We start from the raw sequence: 21,576 nt of genomic DNA on the forward strand, positions 1-21,576 counted from the left end.
AGAGTAGATAAGGCAAAGGGAGGAAGGGAGCACACAGATATTTTTATTGCTTCTAACAGCACTTTTTTCCCACTCCAGGAGTGCCAAGGCAAAGGTAACTGTCATTGCTTCTGGCTTCCATGAGCTGAGTTTGGTCCAAAATTCACTAGTGGAAGAAGTCTGATCTATAATAATAACAATATAATTAGATTACTACTACTACTATATATCTTTTATCTTTGATTATGAACTAGTTACGATAGGGCAACAACTCACTATGTACAGATATTTCACAAGAATTGCCTTGTGTACACACTCTAAACCCTTTAAGAAGATGGGAGCTACCTCAAATCATGTTTTTATTTGCAACCTAGAATTCATACTGATACTTACTGCAGAACACAGTCACAATTCACAATTCAGTTTAACTCTTGGGGTCTTGGTACTCTTAAAGTAGTTTATTACACCAAAACCAAAAAATAATGCAAAAGTACTCTAAATTCCTAAAACCTGAAAAATATAGACTAAACCAATCATTTCATACCTGTTTAATCTAAAGGTAAAGAAGAAATTGTCCATAATTTTCCACTAGGCAAACTCCATCTGGACATTGACATTCAGGCTATGTTCTTTCTTTGATGATTGTTCTTTTTTAAAAAAAAAATAAACTTGGAGGATGTGTATTTTATGTTTTGTAACCTTGTTGTGATTAATATTGGAACATAAAATTACTTTTTGTTGCTGGAGTACTGGTATAGAGTGTTTTAGGAGTAAGGGGACCTGAAGAAGAATGGATGCACTGTCAGAGGACAGATCCTAAATAATATTTCCTTTAATATTCTGGATGACTATAGTCAAAAAACTTCTCAGTTCTTTTAGCCAAAAGTCAAGCACAGTCACAAAAGATCAATGTTTAAGGACTGTGAGCAGCTCTGAAGCGCTATAGCAGATAATGCTTTCCAACACATGATTTGGAAGCACTAAGATCTTCAGCTCACTTCCATAAGCAATTAGTAGGAAGTGAATAAATGTTGGGGCAGATTAGTCTTCTTTGCACAAAAGTAGAAAACCTGGGAATAGCTGGGATTCACATGCTGTCCAACAAAGACTGCTGAATAAAGATTGTATACATCTGTGTATACAATTATTTTACATATACAAGAAATAGGAAACACACAAACAATAATGGATATATTTAGTCCAAACAACTGATACATATTTGCAATATGTATTGAAATTATTTTCTAGATATTGTTCAAATTCAGCAGTTTCTCCAGACAGAGAAAATATGAGTAAAATTCTTTTCAGTTCAGGATATTCAAAAGGAAATGTCTATTTCCTTTTAAATCAGCAGAAGCATCTCAGTGTGCATATATACACAATGAAAAAACCCTCACTAAATGTCATAATTGAAGTTGTACATAGGTATAAATATACCTGGAGTCTGGGGAAACTGAAATATATTAGCCCAGGAAAAAAGGTAGAGCATTAGACACTGAACTATAAACAAATTTACTCAATATGAGGCAGCTAATGTAATATAGTACACTAATAATTTACTTCCATATAATGTTAAAACTTCTAAATTACTTAAAACATTTGAAGTGTGCAGTTCCACTAAAATCTATCAGAAAGTGCAGTTCAAAGTTTTTCTTTAAAACATGTCCGTAGACATCTATCTATGTATTCATAAAGGAAAACTTAATTATAAAATTATATTTATAAGTCACTTATAAAAGATTAGCATTTAATATATTTTACAAGTAGGGTTATAAGTACAAATGGTATGAGTTGCACATAACTATTATGGGTGAGATGTGGCATGGAACTCAAGATTATAAACTTCAATGGGCTGATGCTGGCTCCATACAGAATCAGTTCAGAATGGAATCAGCTGAGTCCACCAAATCCTACTAGTTTGGCTTTTTTGCTGGTGGTACTGGAGTTACTGGAAATGGGGAGGATTAAGGTAGTAGTTTTCTCACAGCAGAAAAAAATGAATGAGGCAGTTAAAGGATAAGGGAAGGGCAAGGAGGCAGCAACAGGGGCTGAGACTGAGAGGAAAGAAAAGGTAGAAGCAACAATGAAGCCTGAATAAAACAAATAAAAGGTTGGGGAAGCACCACTGTAGGTGGTGCTAATTAAGTGTAATAACATCAGTTAATATCACAGAGATCATAAACTGAACAAGCTAATTTCTGAAATACTGTAATGATCAATAATGCTCAATACCAATAATTTATGAATTATATTTATAAATAGAATCTTAACATAAAATGTAAATATGTTTACATACAGTGCAAGGATGAAAAACATACCAGAAATATAAAAGCTCTTCAGTAATTCCTCTAGTTGCAAATAACAAAGAGGTACCTTGTGTAGAATGGGAATATACATAAGTAAATCATCCTTGTATATTTACCAATCCTCATCTTCTGGTATCTTGCTTAAGGGAGGGTTCAGGCAGTATATATGATAAGCCATATTACATTCATCACAAAGGAGTTGCATGTGAGCATCCTGTTTTCCACCACACAAGTAACAGGAGCAAAAGCGACATTCCTTATCTGGGTCAGCCTTGCAGTGCTTGCATTCAGGGCCACTCTTTCCTATCAAAAAAGATAAAAAGCCACAGGTCTTAGAAAACTGATTTAAGATTTATAAATACAACATAATGGCAGAAGAATATATAGGTGTGCCCACATTAACATGCCATGGATGTAGTAGGTTTGCTATTACAATGAAGTATGGGTTTAAAAAGATCAGTCCAACAGGAACAATTATCGTGGTTTATCCCCAGATAGCAATCAGACCACAATAGCCACTCACTCACTCCCCCCCACCCCCCCATCCACGTATGGGAGAGAATCAAAAGGGAAGGGAGAAACTTGTGGGTTGAGAAAAAAAAACAGTTTAATAAGGCAACAAAATAATAATAATATACTACTAAAATAATAATAATAATAATATATGTATAATAAAAATATACTAAGTGCACGAAACTCTAGTCGCGCTGAACAGCCAGTCCTGGAGAGGAAAGCACCCTGGTCCTGAACAGCTGATCACAGTGAGAAAGCAAAAAGGCAAAAGGTAGAAAGGCCCAAAGGCCAACTGCAAAACCACAGAATGGCAAAAGGACAAACTAACACTGAACTCCAAACAGAACTGGACCGGACCAGAACTAACTAGCTGGAAAAGCCAACTCCATTTATATACCAAACATGACACTAATGGTATGTAATATTTCATTGATCAGTCTGGATGCCAGTCTAAGTGCTGTCCTGCCTGTGGCTCCCTCCTACAAATATGCACCTGGAGCCAAAGTCATCCTTGGTTTCCCTGACAACAGCCAAGATATCAACGAGTTCTTACATTCCCTTCATGCCAAATCCCAAACACTGAAAACTACTGAGAGAAATAAATTAGGTCTTCTCAGGCAAAACATGGGAAACTCAGGGATTTATCACGGGACTCTCATACTAAATCCAAAACAAAAGACCGTGCTAGCTGCTAAGAAAAGGTTTTAACTGCATGGAAAACTAACTCAATTACAGTTAAATCACCACAACAGTATATACCTATATAACACTTACAACTAAGTAGCTACTGTCAATATTAACTTGTGTTCTTCAGCCTAACATTTATGAAAGGTCATTGTCATTTTCCAAGTTAGGTTGCAACCTAGCCTGTTGCTCTGCTACACTGGCCATCAGGGGATGGGGAAGTGGGGAATATAAAAAAAAGAAAGAAAATAGATCTAAATGCTCAGTGGCAACATAATTCACTGGTAGCTTGACTGCACTGAGTCCATTATAATAACTGATTAATTCTATGAAGACTTAGTGCTTATTAATATGAATAAATAAACTCATTTTGATAAACTAGATCAGGGATGTCAAACTCATTTTCACCGGGGGCCACATCAGCCTCACAGTTGCCTTCAAAGGGCCAAATGTAAATTTAGGACTGTATAAATGTAACTGCTTCTACACTTGATCACAGCTAAAAGAACAAGGAAAACAATTTTGGAGTGAACATTTCTCACAGAATCACAGAATGTTAGGGATTGGAAGGGACCTCGAAAGATCATCTAGTCCAATCCCCCCATCGGAGCAGAAACACCTAGATGAGGCTACACAGGAAGGTGTCCGGGGGGGTTTTGAATGTCTCCGGAGTAGGATACTCCACAACCTCCCTGGGCAGCCTGTTCCAGTGTTCTGTTACCATTAAAGAGAAGTTCCTTCTCAAGTTTAAGTGGAACCTCTTGTGTTCCAGTTTGAACCCATTACCCCTTGTCCTATCATTGGCTGTCACCGAGAAGAGCCTGGCTCCATCCTCGTGACACTCACCCTTTATATATTTGTAAACATTAATGAGGTCAACCCTCCGTCTCCTCCAAGCTAAAGAGACCCAGCTCCCTCTCAGCCTTTCCTCACATGGGAGATGCTCCACTCCCTTAATCATCTTTGTTGCCCTATGCTGGACTCTCTCCAGCAGTTCCCTGTCCTTCTTGAACTGAGGGGCCCAGAACTGGACACAATATTCCAGGTGTGGTCTTACCAGGGCAGAGTAGAGGGGAAGGAGAACCTCTCTCGACCTACTAACCGCCCCCCTTCTAATACACCTCAGGATGCCATTGGCCTTCCTGGCCACAAGGGCATAGTGCTGGCTCATGGTCATCCTGTTGTCCACCAGGACCCCCAGGCCCCTTTCCGCTACGCTGCTCTCTAATAGGTCATTCCCCAACTTATACTGGAACCTGGGGTTGTTCCTACCCAGATGCAACACTCTACACTTTTTCTTGTTAAATTTCATTAAATTTTTCCCCGCCCAACTCTCCAGCCTGTCCAGGTCCCGCTGGATGGCAGCACAGCCTTCTGGCATGTCAGTCACTCCTCCTAGCTTGGTGTCATCAGCAAACTTGTTGATAGTACACTCTGTTCCCTCATCCAAATCGTTGATGAATATATTGAATATTACAGGCCCCAGTACTGACCCCTGAGGCACTCCTCTAGATACAGGCCTCCAACTAGACTCCACCCCATTGGCCACCATTGACTGTGTGGCTTCCTCCTTTCAGCCAGTTCGCAGTCCACCTCACTACCCGATCATCTGTATGAAAACCATCAAGAAAGACTATGACAGTGAATTTGACAAACTAAACTATGATGATAAGATACAGGATATAATTATAACAACAACTAAGTAATGTGCTGACTAGAGCACTTCCAGACAGCTGAAGGAACATTTTTCTTACTTCAGTGAATAAATGGACCTGGAATCAGAGGACAAGGAAGAACTGGAATGATTGTTTGATAGTTTGAGTTGGAAGAAGAAAGCTAGAGCAGTGGTGTCCAAATTTTTTTGTTTGCGCACCCCATCAGTAAAAAACTTTTGAGCATGCACCCTCAGTATATGCAAATCTATTTATAAATTACATACATGGTACATTTATTTATAAATTAAATAAATGTACTGCTCTACTAATATATTATGTACATTATAAAACATACACAAAACCATAAAATAAAAAGGACAAGATGAAATAAACACTATTTTAAATTTATTTTCTTTTATTATTTTATTTTATTTTATTTTTTAACAGGACAAAATACATTTTTTTCCTGCACCCTAATGGATTGCCTTGCATACCCCCTGGGGTGCATGCACCCCACTTTGGCATCCACTGAGCTAGAGAACCAAGACATCTTTGACAATAATGGACAAATGAGTAGTATGAGTCAAAGTTTAAAGTAGCTTCTCTTTTCCCCATATCACATTTTCTTCAACCATCCTATGCAGTTTGCAACTTGATCTTCTGGTTCTCTGGAACTACTGCAATATTTAATTATATCATTCACTTGGATAAACAGAACTATTTTATGGTGCTCTCAAGTAGCTCTAGACTGTCAGAAATGCTATAAATTAAGAACAGTTTTTTCTTACTTTTAAAAGGAGAAGTGATATATATTGAGGCCTACCAGATAATATGTGGCTCCTGTTACTACTATTACTTTAGGACAAAGGTAAAAGGATACAATAAAAAAGTTTAAGATAGATGAGAAAAATGAAATATATAGCCATTTTTATTACTGATAGCAATCAGTTTGCAAGAATTTCCTCATGTCCTCTAACAGAGGAACTGCAAAGCAAACTCAGTGAGAGGAAGGGGAAGGACAGAGCCAGAAAACATCATTTTCCCATTTCTGTTTTAAACTGGTTTATTAACTCAAATTGCACTGATTTTATTTGCACTGTTGTTTGGATAGAGATGAGCTTATTCACCCCTACCACCACTGTAAAATGTAGTTACATAGGTTCTTCCATATTCCCTTCTTTTGTAGGAAAAAAACTTATCTAATGTTTGTAGTAAAAATTTAGGTTTTGATGGAAGTTAAAGTAACATGTTAATGACCAGTTCTGTTTTGTATAAAAGCATCTAAAAATTGTTCTAGAGCTCTCAGTTTCAGCACATTCTCTGACCCTGCTCCATAAACTCATGGAGCATTTCAGATCAATTCATTCTCTTTGAATTCTAGCTATTGTTATTAAAATACCAGTCTACTGTTTTTCTTAGCATACAAATAAACTAAGTGAGCTGTATGTATTTAGATGGCTATTTTTTAAATGTAGAGTAGGACCGGGGGGGGGGGGTAAATACAGAGGAGCAATAAAGAAATCAGTTGAGTGATAAGCAATAAGAAAACTGTAGTGCATTGTGCTTCACAGAACAAAGTCAGGACAGCTTAAAAAAAAAAATCAGAAAAACAGCAGAAGAAAATTAAGTAAACAGTGTGGTGAGGAAGTTGAACTTTTTGGGGAAAAAAGTAGATGAAGACAAAGGAATACAGTTACATAGTCAGTAGCAAATTAACAATTAAATCTTTGAGGTTAAAATGTAAGTTAAAGTTGTTGTGTTACACTTAATTATGATGGTTTGTAAAAAATAATCTTGAAAGAAATGAAAATAGGATCAAGAATTGCATAAAAACTGTATGGGTGCAGATTTATACAAAGATAGCAATTATGTGAGAGGTTTGAGAACAGGTTACAAATAAGGAGACAAAGAAATAAGACATGACAGTAGTAACTGAAAATGAGTAGAAACTGAAAATTTATTTTACAAACCCAAATACCTGAAATCAAGTGCTTCCCATTGAAGCATATTCTTTACACAAGTTTATCAATTTCAGGAAGTTTATCTTGTACTTTTACCATTAATTGAGATGAATAACTGGGGTAACTCAGGTGACTCAGAATTATACCTGGATGAATCATAAGAAACATCAGGGCTCAGAAAATTTTGCTTTCTGCATACTGTCAAAGTTGATTGGCCATTGGACATTTCTTTAATAGTACACTGCAAATAAAATCTTGTGTATTAATGACACCTATAGACAATGACACAAATATTACCCTTAGTTAATAAATGAAAACTAAACTGCAATAAATTTTCTTCTTTTAAAATTCTGTAATATCTGTCAGTAATGCCACAGATCAACCTCTCAGTGATCCCATTAAAAAACAATCTGTTTTATAATTCCTGTTTTTTAACTTTCACATATTTTTAAACTTAGAATACAACTTTAAACTGCTTTTTAGAGAACTGCCCTTTGCGGGGGGACATGGTGTATTTACTGTTCAGACGGACATAAGTGGTCAAGTAATAATCTAAAATCAAATATATCTGGGTTTTTTTCATAGTTCCAGCAAGTTTGACACTTTCTCGCTCTACACAGATAATGATTATTCATCCTTATATAATGCCAGGGTTAAAGATAGCAGTATTGACTCTTTCAGTCTTTTGCATCTGTTAAGAACTCAAATGAGATGTCAGTTATGACAGTAAGTTTTGTGATTTGGATACCTTCCTAGGAACTTATCTCAGACTATGAACTCACCCCATATAGATCATCTAAAATATCAGCTATTTACCTGCTTATGAGATTATATTTATAGCACTAATGTGTTGATATATTGCACCAAAAATTTACTCTCAATATGCCATGCAATAAAGTTATAGTGTAGTAACAACTTTTCAGACCAAAAAATCTGTGTAATAACAATTCTTTTATTACACACAAAAGAAACCTCAATTAAATTAGTTCTGTGCTCTGATCCCTTATTTTTTTTAATGTTATTCAAATATTTAACTAACAGTCTTAATCATACAATAAGAAAAGCATACTTTTGAAATCTCCATCTCCAAATGTCAGTGGATAAGCTCCTGGCTTTTCAATCTTGTACATTTCCTCTATAAAAAGGATTCTACAGTCATTTATTGCATCTTCTGGGCCTCTGAAAAATAAATAAATAAAAAATAATGAAGTACATTGAACTCTGTTTCTCAGCCTTAGCCTCTATAATTGGCAAAGCCTAAACAAAGTAATATAGTTAACTGGCATCTGTTTTATCAATGATAAGATATATTTTATTGGTTTCACAAACAAAATTCAATGCAGTGCTCTAACATGTAGAAAAATCAAAACACAGTGTACAGTCTAGTTAGTGTCACAGATGAAGAACATCTCAACACAATGTTTCATTGTTCAGCTTGATTCTTCTAAGACTACTTCTAATATAATACACACCACAACAGCGATCTTATCTTAAACCAACACACAGTTATGCCTCATTCTCAGTTATTTAGATAACAGGAAACTTTGAATTGAAAGAATAGTGAAAGCATATATGTATACATGGATATTTGTGCGCGTGCGCGTGCGTTTGTGTGTGCATAATGCAAAATACAGAAATAGAAATATATCTTAAACCTTAGGTAGATCTATAAGGAAAAGTCAAAATAGACACAAATTCAACATGAAGGGATTGAGAACAGCCTTGTGGAGAAGGGCTTGGGGGTACTGGTGGATGAAAGATTGGACATGAGCCAGCAATGTGAGCTTGCAGCCCAGAAGGCCAATTGTATCCTGGGCTGCATCAAAAGGAGCGTGACCAGCAGGTCGAGGGAGGTGATTCTGCCCCTCCACTCTCATGAGGCCCCACCTGGAGTATTGCAACCAGCTCTGGAGCCCTCAGTACAGGAAAGACATGGACCTGTTGGAGAGGGTCCAGAAGAGGGCCACGAACATGATCAGAGGGAGGGAATACCTCTCCTATGAGGAAAGTCTGAGAGTTGGGGTTGTTCAGCCTGGAGAAGAGAAGGCTCTGGGGAAACCTTATTGCAGCCTTTCAGTACTTAAAAGGGGCCTATAAGAAGGATGGGGCCAGACTTTTTAGCAGGGCCTGTTACGACAGGGCAAGGGGTAATGGTTTTAAACTAAAGGAGGGGAGATTCAGGCTAGACATGAGGAAGATGTTTTTTACAGTGAGGGTGGTAAAATACTGGAACAGTTTGCCCAGAGAGGTGGTAGATGCCCCATCCCTGGAAACATTCAAGGCCAGGCTGGACGGGGCTCTGAGCAACCTGATCTAGCTGAAGATGTCCCTGCTCATTGCAGGGGGATTGGACTAGATGATAACCTTTAAAGGTCCATTCCAACCCAAACTATTCTATGGTTCTATAAATTGCTGGCTATTAGTAAGCACTATTTAAATTCTGAAGCATACTGTATTTAGTAAAATTTTGTTGACAATTTTGTATTGACAATTTTGTTGACAATTTTGTATTGACAATTTCAGCATAAATCGGGTATTGCAGCTACAAATGAGACTTTCCCTAGTAGCTAGTGAGATGGAAAGTTTGGCTGGAGAAGAAGAAAGAGGGGACGAGAAAAAGGTGTCTTTAGTAACAGGTTAGACAAACGTCTTTCAGAAATAACAACAGGTACAGTTTATCTTAAAGAATGGTCTAAGAGGAACTCATTCAGTCCCTTCCAACCTTGCTGTTTATGACTACTTAGATGCTGAATTTAGCTACTGTATCGCAACTAGGACCTTGGGTCAGGATAATCACTATGGTGAGTGGCTCTAAATCACATCAATCAAGGATTCCCTTTAAGAAGCTTTGTTACCTATAGGGAAATAAGCTACATGTGTGTGCAAGAAGTCTATAGACAGGTTTTTTTGACAAGTGAGCTTTAATAGAGCTGGTCAAGAAGTGTTTCAGCAAATTGCTACACCACATACCACTATGTTATGAGAGCTATTTTGAGAAATTAACCAGAAGTAGCATTCTGGATCTCAACAAAAACATGTCTTCAAAGCTCAAGCAGCAAGTACCAAAGGTGTTAGATGAAAAAAAGATATTATCTTGGATATGGAATTATACCACATGAATATATATAAACATCAGTAAGAGAATCTATAGAAAGTGAAATTCCAGGTCTAAATAAAAAAAAATAAAATATAGCATTAAGAATGCATTATGGTGCACCCAAACAACATGATAATAGCAACTATGAGATGCTGAAGGCCATCAGATATACTAAGAAGAAAGGAAACAACAGTACTAGATCAGGTACCAGACCCAATGTCAAGATAAATTTTTAGACACTGCCAATGTCCTGAGTGACTTGGTCCACTGTGCAAGACCTAGTTCATCGCATTATTCCATTGCTCTGTAATGATGTACTTAAATTCAGTATCTTTGCAAGAGCGAGAAAAACCAAGTTACGATCAATTTCAAAAAGGAAAATTAAATAGAAGTACAAAAGGTTCCTCAAAAAATAGTTAAGAGTAAAATCTGTACAGGAAGTGTGAAGACTACTTAAAGAACATGCTGGACACTGAGAACAAATGTACACTACCGATCAAAAATATCAAAAGTGAGTAAAAGGAATCCAAGCAAGGCTAAACAGCAGGGAAATGGAAAATACAAGGAGCAAGAAATCATCCTACAAAAAGTAAAAGTTGTGTCTAAATGAGGAAGATCGAAAGGCTCAAAATCCATCAGGTTAAATGTAAAAACACAATAAAATGACAGGGATCTACAAACTGCAAAAATGCTTGGAAAAGCACTGATTAAGAGCAGAAAGCCCAACACAATCTGTAGAACTAACAGATGATTAAAGTATAAAACTATGACATATTTCAAGATTCTTTCTACTACCTTCCATTATTGCTACTCTAATGAATTTCTCGAATTCATAAAATATTTGCTCAGAGAAAGATGCATAATGAATCTGTAGTGAACTGATTTTACCGTTAGTCTTGAATGAATCCAAAGATTTAAATAAGACAACTCATGGTACTGAGAGAAGCCCTTGCTAAATTCAAACCTTCAAACACCTTCAAACTGAGTGAAGAAAAAGTTCATCAACCTTGAAGTCCAGCAAACAAAAAAGCATTTGAACTTTTTTGGTATTGTGACTCTCATTGTCAGCCAGCTACCGAAGTCTGGATGAAATATGAGAGGATTGTCTCACAGTGACCCTCCATCAACAGGCACATATATGCTTCTTGAAAGTTCAGAGAGCAAAATAATAGTACCCTAATTATGAATAATTGCTTTTGCTGTGAAAGAAATACTTCCCAAAGAACAGAAGAATAGATGAATTTCAGAGATATTGTAAACTGAGTTCACCAGTTCTCTGGGGTATCAGAGAAACAGGAATGACCACTCTGAACTGAAAATAATGAAGTATGATCAGAGTCATGAGACTCCTACAGTCTTGGGCAGACTTGATCTGTGCTTTGCTGATATTTTTATTTAAGCTGCATTAAGTCTGGTTTGTATAGGCTTTAGAAACACTACAATGGCAACCTTTAATTGCAGTGCAGATACACAACAAATGAGAATTATTAATATTAGGTTGGTGCAAAAGTCATTGTGGTTTTGGACTGTGAATTTTAAATCATTATACCTAGGCTCAAACGCATCTTTATTAATCAAAATAGGAATCATTACAATCAACACATTTTTGCCGACGAGAAATAAGTTTATTTATTTCTGTAGCATAAAAATCTGTGCTTCGGGATTCGACGATCTCTTGAAAAGCATTTCCTGCATCCTGCTGGTTGTGGAAGCACTTTCCCTGAAAAACGTCAAGATGCTTGAAGAAGTGGTAGTCAGTTGGCAAGAGGTCAGGTGAATATGGCGAATGAGGCAAAACTTCGTAGCCCAATTCGTTCAACTTTTGAAGCGTCGGTTGTGTGACGTGTGGTCAGGTGTTGTCGTGGAGAAGAATTTGGTCCTTCCTGTTGACCGATGCCGGCTGCAGGCGTTGCAGTTTTCGGTTCATTTCATCGATTTGCTGAGCATACTTCTCGGATGTAATGGTTTTGTGGGGATTCAGAAAGCTGTAGCAGATCAGACCAGCAGCAGACCACCAAAAAGTGACCACGACCTTTTTTTGGTGCAAGTTTGGCTTTGGGAAGTGCTTTGGAGGTTCTTCTCAGTCCAACCACTGAGCTGGTCATCGCTGGTTGTCGTATAAAATCCACTTTTTGTTGCACATCACAATCCAAACGAGAAATGGTTCATTGTTGTTGCATAGAATAAGAGAAGACAACACTCCAAAACTATGGATTTTTTTTGATTTTTGGTCAGCTCATGAGGCACCCACTTATCGAGCTTTATCACCTTTCCAATTTGCTTCAATTCAAATGCCAAATGACTGTAGAATGGCTGGTGCAAAAGGAATTGCAATTCTTATTCAACTTCAAAATGGCTTGTAAAGCAGCAGAGACAACTCGCAACATCAACTACACATTTGCCCCAGGAACTGCTAACTAATGTACAGTGCAGTGGTGGTTCAAGAAGTTGCGCAAAGGAGACGAGAGCCTTAAAGAAGTTGACCATGACCAATTGAGAGCAATCATCAAATCTGGTCCTCTTACAACTACACGAAGTTGCTGAAGAATTCAAGGTCGACCATTCTATGGTCATTCGGCATTTGAAGCAAATTGGAAAATCAAGTATTTCCCATTGAAGCATATTCTTTACACAAGTTTATCAATTTCAGGAAGTTTATCTTGTACTTTTACCATTAATTGAGATGAATAACTGGGGTAACTCGGGTGACTCAGAATTATACCTGGATGAATCACAAGAAACATCAGGGCTCAGAAAATTTTGCTTTCTGCATACTGTCATAGTTGATTGGCCACATATATAAGCTATTAACATATCATTGAAGTCTGAACGCTTAGTCAGGCAGAATACTCAGTGAAATAAATAAGATTCTACTTAGAAAATGGACTTCATTTGTTCAAATAAATTCACCGTCCTGGAATACAATCTTTCTCTATTGTAACTTTTTCAAATTTCTTCCAGAGGGTAGTGAAATAAGAATACTATGGGGAGTCGTACTTACCATCTTCAAAATTTAAACATAACTATCAGGTTACTTAGGTTTAAAATAAAAATTAAAAATTACCTATAAAATTTCTAACAGAAATGGAGTTTTTATTAGCTAATGTAGACACCACCTGAAATATCTAATTTTTGCCAATATAAAGCATATTTTGGTTAACCCATTTGGGGGGGGGGGAACGGGACGGGACAAAAGAACCTTTGCCAAAAAAAAACAAAACGACCAAACCGAAAACACCAAAAAACAACCAACACAACAAATGAAAAAATAAACAAAGAAAAAACAAATAAAAAAAAAAGACACCCCGAAGAGCAGTTTTAAAAACATTATCAATAACCAGAGGTTCATACCTGAGGTTCATATACATCAACCTCTGGACAGTTTTGTTTTGCAGAAGGTCGTGAAGTCCATTTCTGCAGTTCACCAAATGTCATACACATATTAAATGCATTACAATAAAGAGACAAGATATTGTTTATTACAGAGTTGCACAAGTCTGGATGCTGGAACAAAGCCAACATGCCAGAAAACAAAAGACACAGACATTATATAGAAAATCTTATCACTGCATTCACACCCTCAGGGCAGTCCTAAAGAGCCAATTGGTTACGCATTTGCATATTGATTACATAATCATTTTACCACTATGCATGCTCCCTGAGGAGGGGTCTCAGGCTGGGCCTGGTCTTCCCTCCTGGGGGTGTGATTTTTAGTATAGTAAGCAAAGTTCAGCTAAAGGATATTTTATCCAACAGTCTCGAGATATATGTTAAAGAAGAGTCAACTAATTGTGCAGGCTCCAGAATGTCTAAGCTGCAAGGACAAGAACTCTTGATAAGGAGTTCTCTTTGTTAAAAGAGCAAACTGACCAGAAACCGGTCCACAGATTCACATATCCTTGGGTTAGTAATTGCTGACAGGATTCATTCTTTCAAGTGGTAATGACTACACTACGATCTTGAGATGTCTGTATTGCTTTTTCTTTAAAAAAAAACCTTCTCCCTTGCTAAGTTTGTGGTTAATAATTCAAACTTCCTATTCAATGTCTTGTTTTATATTTGAGGATGTTTTTTCTTAAATGACAATTGTCTCCAAAATGAGTTCATATGCCTCCTCACATTTTGAATCTCAGGAATCCATAATACACTGAAATATTTCATCTCAATCACTCCTTTTAACCTAAATTTAAAACCAATACTCAAAACAGATTTGCATATGCTTGCAAAAGCTACCGGTTCAATACCTTTCACATTTAAAAAATGCAACTATTTCAGATACGTGAGCAAAATATTAAATTGCGGCCATTCTCTCCCAATCAATCATGTCCTACATTAAAAATGTTCATTAAAGTCAACATTCCTCCATTCTTACAATAAAAAGCATCCTAAAATCTGAATGGTTAACATAATTTTAAGGAAAATATTTTTAGAATTAGGATACCGTGTGTTCTGGTGAAATTCAGGAGGTGCCACCACTAAAGCAAACTTTTTCTTAGCTAAAAAGAAATGTTCACTTCAAGTTACACTGTAACATCAGTTTCACTCTTGGTAACACATGCATCCCAGTGTCAAGGAGACTGTAAAGACTGCATTATTTAAGATGGAGAAAACAAGCAATGTCACAGCCTATTCAAAGTTATAATGTGGATTTCTGCAAAAAAAAAAAAAACAACTGAATTTCTGAAGAACAATACTCAAGTTCCTAAAATCAAACAGGTGTACTGAGTCTGGCTGGGATGGAGTTAATTTTCTTCATAGCAGCCCACATGGTGCTGTGCTTTGGATATGTGACTAAAACAGTGTTGAAAACACACCAGTGTTTTGGCTACTGCTGAGCAGTGCTCATACAATGTCAAAGCTTTCTCTTTTTCCTACTCCACATAGATAGGTTGGTTATCAATTGCACTTCCGATGTAGCCCCTTACAGTAAAGGAAGACCTATGGGGATGTCCCACTGAGGCCCAGTGGCCTCCACCAGTCAAAAAGGGTCCTGATCCACTCAGAGCCCATTTATTGCCAACAGGCTCTTGCTTTAGAGGTGCAGCACCCAGGTAATATAAGAGGTAGTTTATGCTATGCCTGTTCTGTTCCCATCTCCCTGAAGTTGCAGCTATAGTTACCACCAAACCCCCCTTGTGTCCAGGTAGTTAAAAATCCCTCTAATCCTGTGCAGAAGGGCCCTGACCCAAAGCACCTTGAAGCATGGAAAGACCATTTGGCCTTCGTCATTCCTGAAAAGGCAATTCTCAATTTGGTTGCAAGAGGTGGCAAGGTGCGCAAGCCTCGTATCGGAATGAGAGTGTGTTTTTTTTTAGGGCCAGCTCTGTTCAATATTTTTATCAATGATCTAGATGCAGGAGTTGAATGCACCATTAGCAAGTTTGCTGACGATACCAAACTGGGAGGTGCTGTTGACTCTCTCAAGGGACAGGAGGCCTTGCAGAGGGATCTAGATAGATTGGAGCATTGGGCTATGATTAATGGGATGAAATTTAACAAGAACAAATGCTCGAATCTGCACTCAGGATGGAGTAATGATGGGCACAGGTATAGACTGGGAGAGGAGTGGCTGGAAAGCAGCCCCACAGAAAGGGATCTGGGGTTGCTGGTCAACAGCAGGCTCAATATGAGTCAGCAGTGTGCCCTGGCAGCCAAGAGGGCAAACCTCATTCTGGGGTGCATCAAACACAGTATAGCCAGACAGTCAAAAGAGGTGGTTATCCCGCTGTATTCAGCATTGGTGCAGCTTTACCTTGAGTACTGTGTGCAGTTCTGGGCCCCTCAATTTAAGAAGGATGTGAAGGTACTCGAACGCATCCAGAGGAGGGCAACAAAGCTGGTAAAACGACTAGAAGGCATGTCCTACGAGGAGTGGCTAAGGACTCTGGGTTTGTCTAGTTTGAAGAAAAGGAGGCTGAGGGGCAACCTCATTGCTTTCTACAACTTCCTGAGGAGGGGAAGTGGAGATAGAGGTGCTGATCTCTTCTCCCTGGTATCCAGTGATAGGATGTGTGGGAATGGCTCAAAGCTGCACCAAGGGAGGTTTAGATTGGACATTAGGAATAATTTCTTTACTTACGCTTGCTTACGCTTAAGGTTTTACATCTTAGTCTTCATGATGTCCTTTGCAATGTTCCTTCCCTTAAGGATCTGCTATTCTGAAGAATTTCCAATTCCCCATGACTCTTGGTTCACTAAATTTTTGGTGAAAATGAGAAAATCTGGCTCATGGAATCCATTATTTTAATATTGCCAGATCATGATCTATCCCATGGATCTTCAACAATGGGCCTGGCAAGGAACAAAAGGATGGTCATCAGTAGGCACTGAAGCTTGCATCCCTGAGCCAGGCAGAAAGGCCCAGAAGCCTCTGCAAACAGCAGGGTGGCAAAAGGCCAAACTAAAGGAAGTCCTGAACAGAACTCCCCCCCTGGTTCCAACACAAAGAGTGAAGAAAGCAAAGAAAAAATCAGAAGATCTCAACTCTCCTTAAATAAGAAACATTACGCTAACGGGATGGAATACTCTTATTGATCAGTCTGGATGTCAGTCAAGGTCTGGTCTGCCCCATCTATGTTCCTCTTACTACCTCACACCTGTGGGCAGAGTGCTCAGAATGTCCTTGGCTCTCAGACCAGAGCAATTAAGAACATTCACTCTGTTCTGGGGTGTCATTTTCTAGTTCTCAAACTAAATTCAAACAATGACTATGCTAGCTTTAAAAAGAAAGGTTTCTAACTCCATGAAGACAACTCATTTTCATTCAAACCAGCACAATTAGCTAACATTGTCTTAACTACTGAAATTGGTGGAAATGTAACAAATGTATGAAAGCCAAGTTAAACTAGAATTAAGCAGTTTTGACAATTCAAGTTTAATCTTTGTTGATTTTCATGGTTGTCATAATTGGGTCCTTTGACTTTACTGAGAACAAATTTGATATGTTCCTATGTGGAAACTTGAACTTTTTAAAAGAAATTATCAAATGCTCATGATTTTTTTTTTTTTACGTTGGATTGCTGGATGCTTTTTCTGCTATGAGATTAGTCAAGTCACCAGTCTGCATTTAGCCTAACATAAAATTTAGAAAAAACATACTGGATCAAATTTTTAAACAGAGTTAAGCATTAACACTCCCAAAAGTTATTTTGAAAATTGTGATTCTGAAAAACGTTGTCTTTAACTTACTTCTTATTATTTTGGGAGTACTAATTGTCACTTCTCTTTGATTTTGCCTTTCAAGGTATCCAGAGAATGGCATAGTAGAAATGGACACAAAAAATCTTCGACCACGAGCAAGAACCATTCTGAAGTGGAATGAACTAAAAGTGGGTGATGTGGTGATGGTTAACTACAATGTTGAGGCTCCAGAAGAAAGAGGATTCTGGTTTTGATGCAGAAATTACCTCTCTGAGAGAAATTTCAAGGACTAACAAAGAGGTTCATGCTAAAATTCTGCTGGGGTAAGATTTCTTTGGCTAATAGAGAAAGTCTGTTTACATTCTTAAACAAGCAAACAAAATCTAAAGCTTTTAGGTTTTGTTTGCTACTGATCATTAGATTAACGTTAACATACAGTATTTCCACAGCTGAGTCAGGTCTGGGGTTCATGTGTGAATTAAATTCCTTTGGAACCTTTGATATCTGCCTTAATTCCCCTAGAGAAGTCTATAATTTCTCAATAGATCTCAATGAATAGATCTCACACATGAATGGTGCATCAACCACCTCTCTAAGAAGCCTGTTCAGTGTTTGACCATCCTCTCAGTAAAGAAATCACTAAGAAAATAACAAAATGCATCCTGTGCAGGCTACAAGCCAAGCAGCAGGTAGTTGAGTTACTCTTTTCAGAATTCCTTCATACAAAACTGGTCCTAGTACCCCAGTAATTAGAGCTGTGGTGACAGTGTTGATAGGGGGAATACATGCTGTCACTGTAGTCCCTATGAGAGCTTGTGAAGTGGAAAAAGGAGGGGTTTCTGTAATAGACGAGTCTTAGGGATCATCAGTAGCTGCAGAATAGGGAAAGGAGAGAAGGGTGAGAACAATATGGTTGGGACCTCAAGGTCAGACTCTGTCAATGATAGCAGAGGTACGAAAAAAACCAGTGCTGAATGGTAATGGTTTGTGCACATCCTTCAGGGAAGGAACATTGCAAAGGACATCATGAAGACTAAGATGTAAAACCTTAAGCGTAAGCAAGCGTAAGTAAAGAAATTATTCCTAATGTCCAATCTAAACCTCCCTTGGTGCAGCTTTGAGCCATTCCCACACATCCTATCACTGGATACCAGGGAGAAGAGATCAGCACCTCTATCTCCACTTCCCCTCCTCAGGAAGTTGTAGAAAGCAATGAGGTTGCCCCTCAGCCTCCTTTTCTTCAAACTAGACAAACCCAGAGTCCTTAGCCACTCCTCGTAGGACATGCCTTCTAGTCGTTTTACCAGCTTTGTTGCCCTCCTCTGGATGCGTTCGAGTACCTTCACATCCTTCTTAAATTGAGGGGCCCAGAACTGCACACAGTACTCAAGGTAAAGCTGCACCAATGCTGAATACAGCGGGATAACCACCTCTTTTGACTGTCTGGCTATACTGTGTTTGATGCACCCCAGAATGAGGTTTGCCCTCTTGGCTGCCAGGGCACACTGCTGACTCATATTGAGCCTGCTGTTGACCAGCAACCCCAGATCCCTTTCTGTGGGGCTGCTTTCCAGCCACTCCTCTCCCAGTCTATACCTGTGCCCATCATTACTCCATCCTGAGTGCAGATTCGAGCATTTGTTCTTGTTAAATTTCATCCCATTAATCATAGCCCAATGCTCCAATCTATCTAGATCCCTCTGCAAGGCCTCCTGTCCCTTGAGAGAGTCAACAGCACCTCCCAGTTTGGTATCGTCAGCAAACTTGCTAATGGTGCATTCAACTCCTGCATCTAGATCATTGATAAAAATATTGAACAGAGCTGGCCCTAAAAAAAAACACACTCTCATTCCCGATACGAGGCTTGCGCACCTTGCCACCTCTTGCAACCAAATTGAGAATTGCCTTTTCAGGAATGACGAAGGCCAAATGGTCTTTCCATGCTTCAAGGTGCTTTGGGTCAGGGCCCTTCTGCACAGGATTAGAGGGATTTTTAACTACCTGGACACAAGGGGGTTTGGTGGTAACTATAGCTGCAACTTCAGGGAGATGGGAACAGAACAGGCATAGCATAAACTACCTCTTATATTACCTGGGTGCTGCACCTCTAAAGCAAGAGCCTGTTGGCAATAAATGGGCTCTGAGTGGATCAGGACCCTTTTTGACTGGTGGAGGCCACTGGGCCTCAGTGGGACATCCCCATAGGTCTTCCTTTACTGTAAGGGGCTACATCGGAAGTGCAATTGATAACCAACCTATCTATGTGGAGTAGGAAAAAGAGAAAGCTTTGACATTGTATGAGCACTGCTCAGCAGTAGCCAAAACACTGGTGTGTTTTCAACACTGTTTTAGTCACATATCCAAAGCACAGCACCATGTGGGCTGCTATGAAGAAAATTAACTCCATCCCAGCCAGACTCAGTACACCTGTTTGATTTTAGGAACTTGAGTATTGTTCTTCAGAAATTCAGTTGTTTTTTTTTTTTTGCAGAAATCCACATTATAACTTTGAATAGGCTGTGACATTGCTTGTTTTCTCCATCTTAAATAATGCAGTCTTTACAGTCTCCTTGACACTGGGATGCATGTGTTACCAAGAGTGAAACTGATGTTACAGTGTAACTTGAAGTGAACATTTCTTTTTAGCTAAGAAAAAGTTTGCTTTAGTGGTGGCACCTCCTGAATTTCACCAGAACACACGGTATCCTAATTCTAAAAATATTTTCCTTAAAATTATGTTAACCATTCAGATTTTAGGATGCTTTTTATTGTAAGAATGGAGGAATGTTGACTTTTAATGAACATTTTTAATGTAGGACATGATTGATTGGGAGAGAATGGCCGCAATTTAATATTTTGCTCACGTATCTGAAATAGTTGCATTTTTTAAATGTGAAAGGTATTGAACCGGTAGCTTTTGCAAGCATATGCAAATCTGTTTTGAGTATTGGTTTTAAATTTAGGTTAAAAGGAGTGATTGAGATGAAATATTTCAGTGTATTATGGATTCCTGAGATTCAAAATGTGGAGGAGGCATATGAACTCATTTTGGAGACAATTGTCATTTAAGAAAAAACATCCTCAAATATAAAACAAGACATTGAATAGGAAGTTTGAATTATTAACCACAAACTTAGCAAGGGAGAAGGTTTTTTTTTAAAGAAAAAGCAATACAGACATCTCAAGATCGTAGTGTAGTCATTACCACTTGAAAGAATGAATCCTGTCAGCAATTACTAACCCAAGGATATGTGAATCTGTGGACCGGTTTCTGGTCAGTTTGCTCTTTTAACAAAGAGAACTCCTTATCAAGAGTTCTTGTCCTTGCAGCTTAGACATTCTGGAGCCTGCACAATTAGTTGACTCTTCTTTAACATATATCTCGAGACTGTTGGATAAAATATCCTTTAGCTGAACTTTGCTTACTATACTAAAAATCACACCCCCAGGAGGGAAGACCAGGCCCAGCCTGAGACCCCTCCTCAGGGAGCATGCATAGTGGTAAAATGATTATGTAATCAATATGCAAATGCGTAACCAATTGGCTCTTTAGGACTGCCCTGAGGGTGTGAATGCAGTGATAAGATTTTCTATATAATGTCTGTGTCTTTTGTTTTCTGGCATGTTGGCTTTGTTCCAGCATCCAGACTTGTGCAACTCTGTAATAAACAATATCTTGTCTCTTTATTGTAATGCATTTAATATGTGTATGACATTTGGTGAACTGCAGAAATGGACTTCACGACCTTCTGCAAAACAAAACTGTCCAGAGGTTGATGTATATGAACCTCAGGTATGAACCTCTGGTTATTGATAATGTTTTTAAAACTGCTCTTCGGGGTGTCTTTTTTTTTTATTTGTTTTTTCTTTGTTTATTTTTTCATTTGTTGTGTTGGTTGTTTTTTGGTGTTTTCGGTTTGGTCGTTTTGTTTTTTTTGGCAAAGGTTCTTTTGTCCCGTCCCGTTCCCCCCCCCCCAAATGGGTTAACCAAAATATGCTTTATATTGGCAAAAATTTAGATATTTCAGGTGGTGTCTACATTAGCTAATAAAAACTCCATTTCTGTTAGAAATTTTATAGGTAATTTTTAATTTTTATTTTAAACCTAAGTAACCTGATAGTTATGTTTAAATTTTGAAGATGGTAAGTACGACTCCCCATAGTATTCTTATTTCACTACCCTCTGGAAGAAATTTGAAAAAGTTACAATAGAGAAAGATTGTATTCCAGGACGGTGAATT

The 21,576-nt window shown here is 38.1% G+C and overlaps 1 protein-coding gene across 1 annotated transcript in view; it reads right to left on the reverse strand.

Moving 5' to 3' along the window:
- LOC308051405 (E3 ubiquitin-protein ligase UHRF2-like) overlaps nucleotides 1–21,576 on the reverse strand; it is a gene marked incomplete at both ends in the record, with an annotated part of 100,304 nt that overhangs the window by 40,732 nt on the left and 37,996 nt on the right. Inside the window, 2 exons of the mRNA XM_080361836.1 lie at nucleotides 2,402–2,588; nucleotides 8,168–8,277. Coding sequence (XP_080217962.1) covers nucleotides 2,402–2,588; nucleotides 8,168–8,277 — 297 coding nt within the window. The remainder of the gene's footprint in view (nucleotides 1–2,401; nucleotides 2,589–8,167; nucleotides 8,278–21,576) is intronic.

The sequence above is a fragment of the Nesoenas mayeri genome (genome assembly GCF_963082525.1).
Source record: "Nesoenas mayeri genome assembly, chromosome: W".
Classification (NCBI taxonomy): Eukaryota; Metazoa; Chordata; class Aves; order Columbiformes; family Columbidae; genus Nesoenas; species Nesoenas mayeri.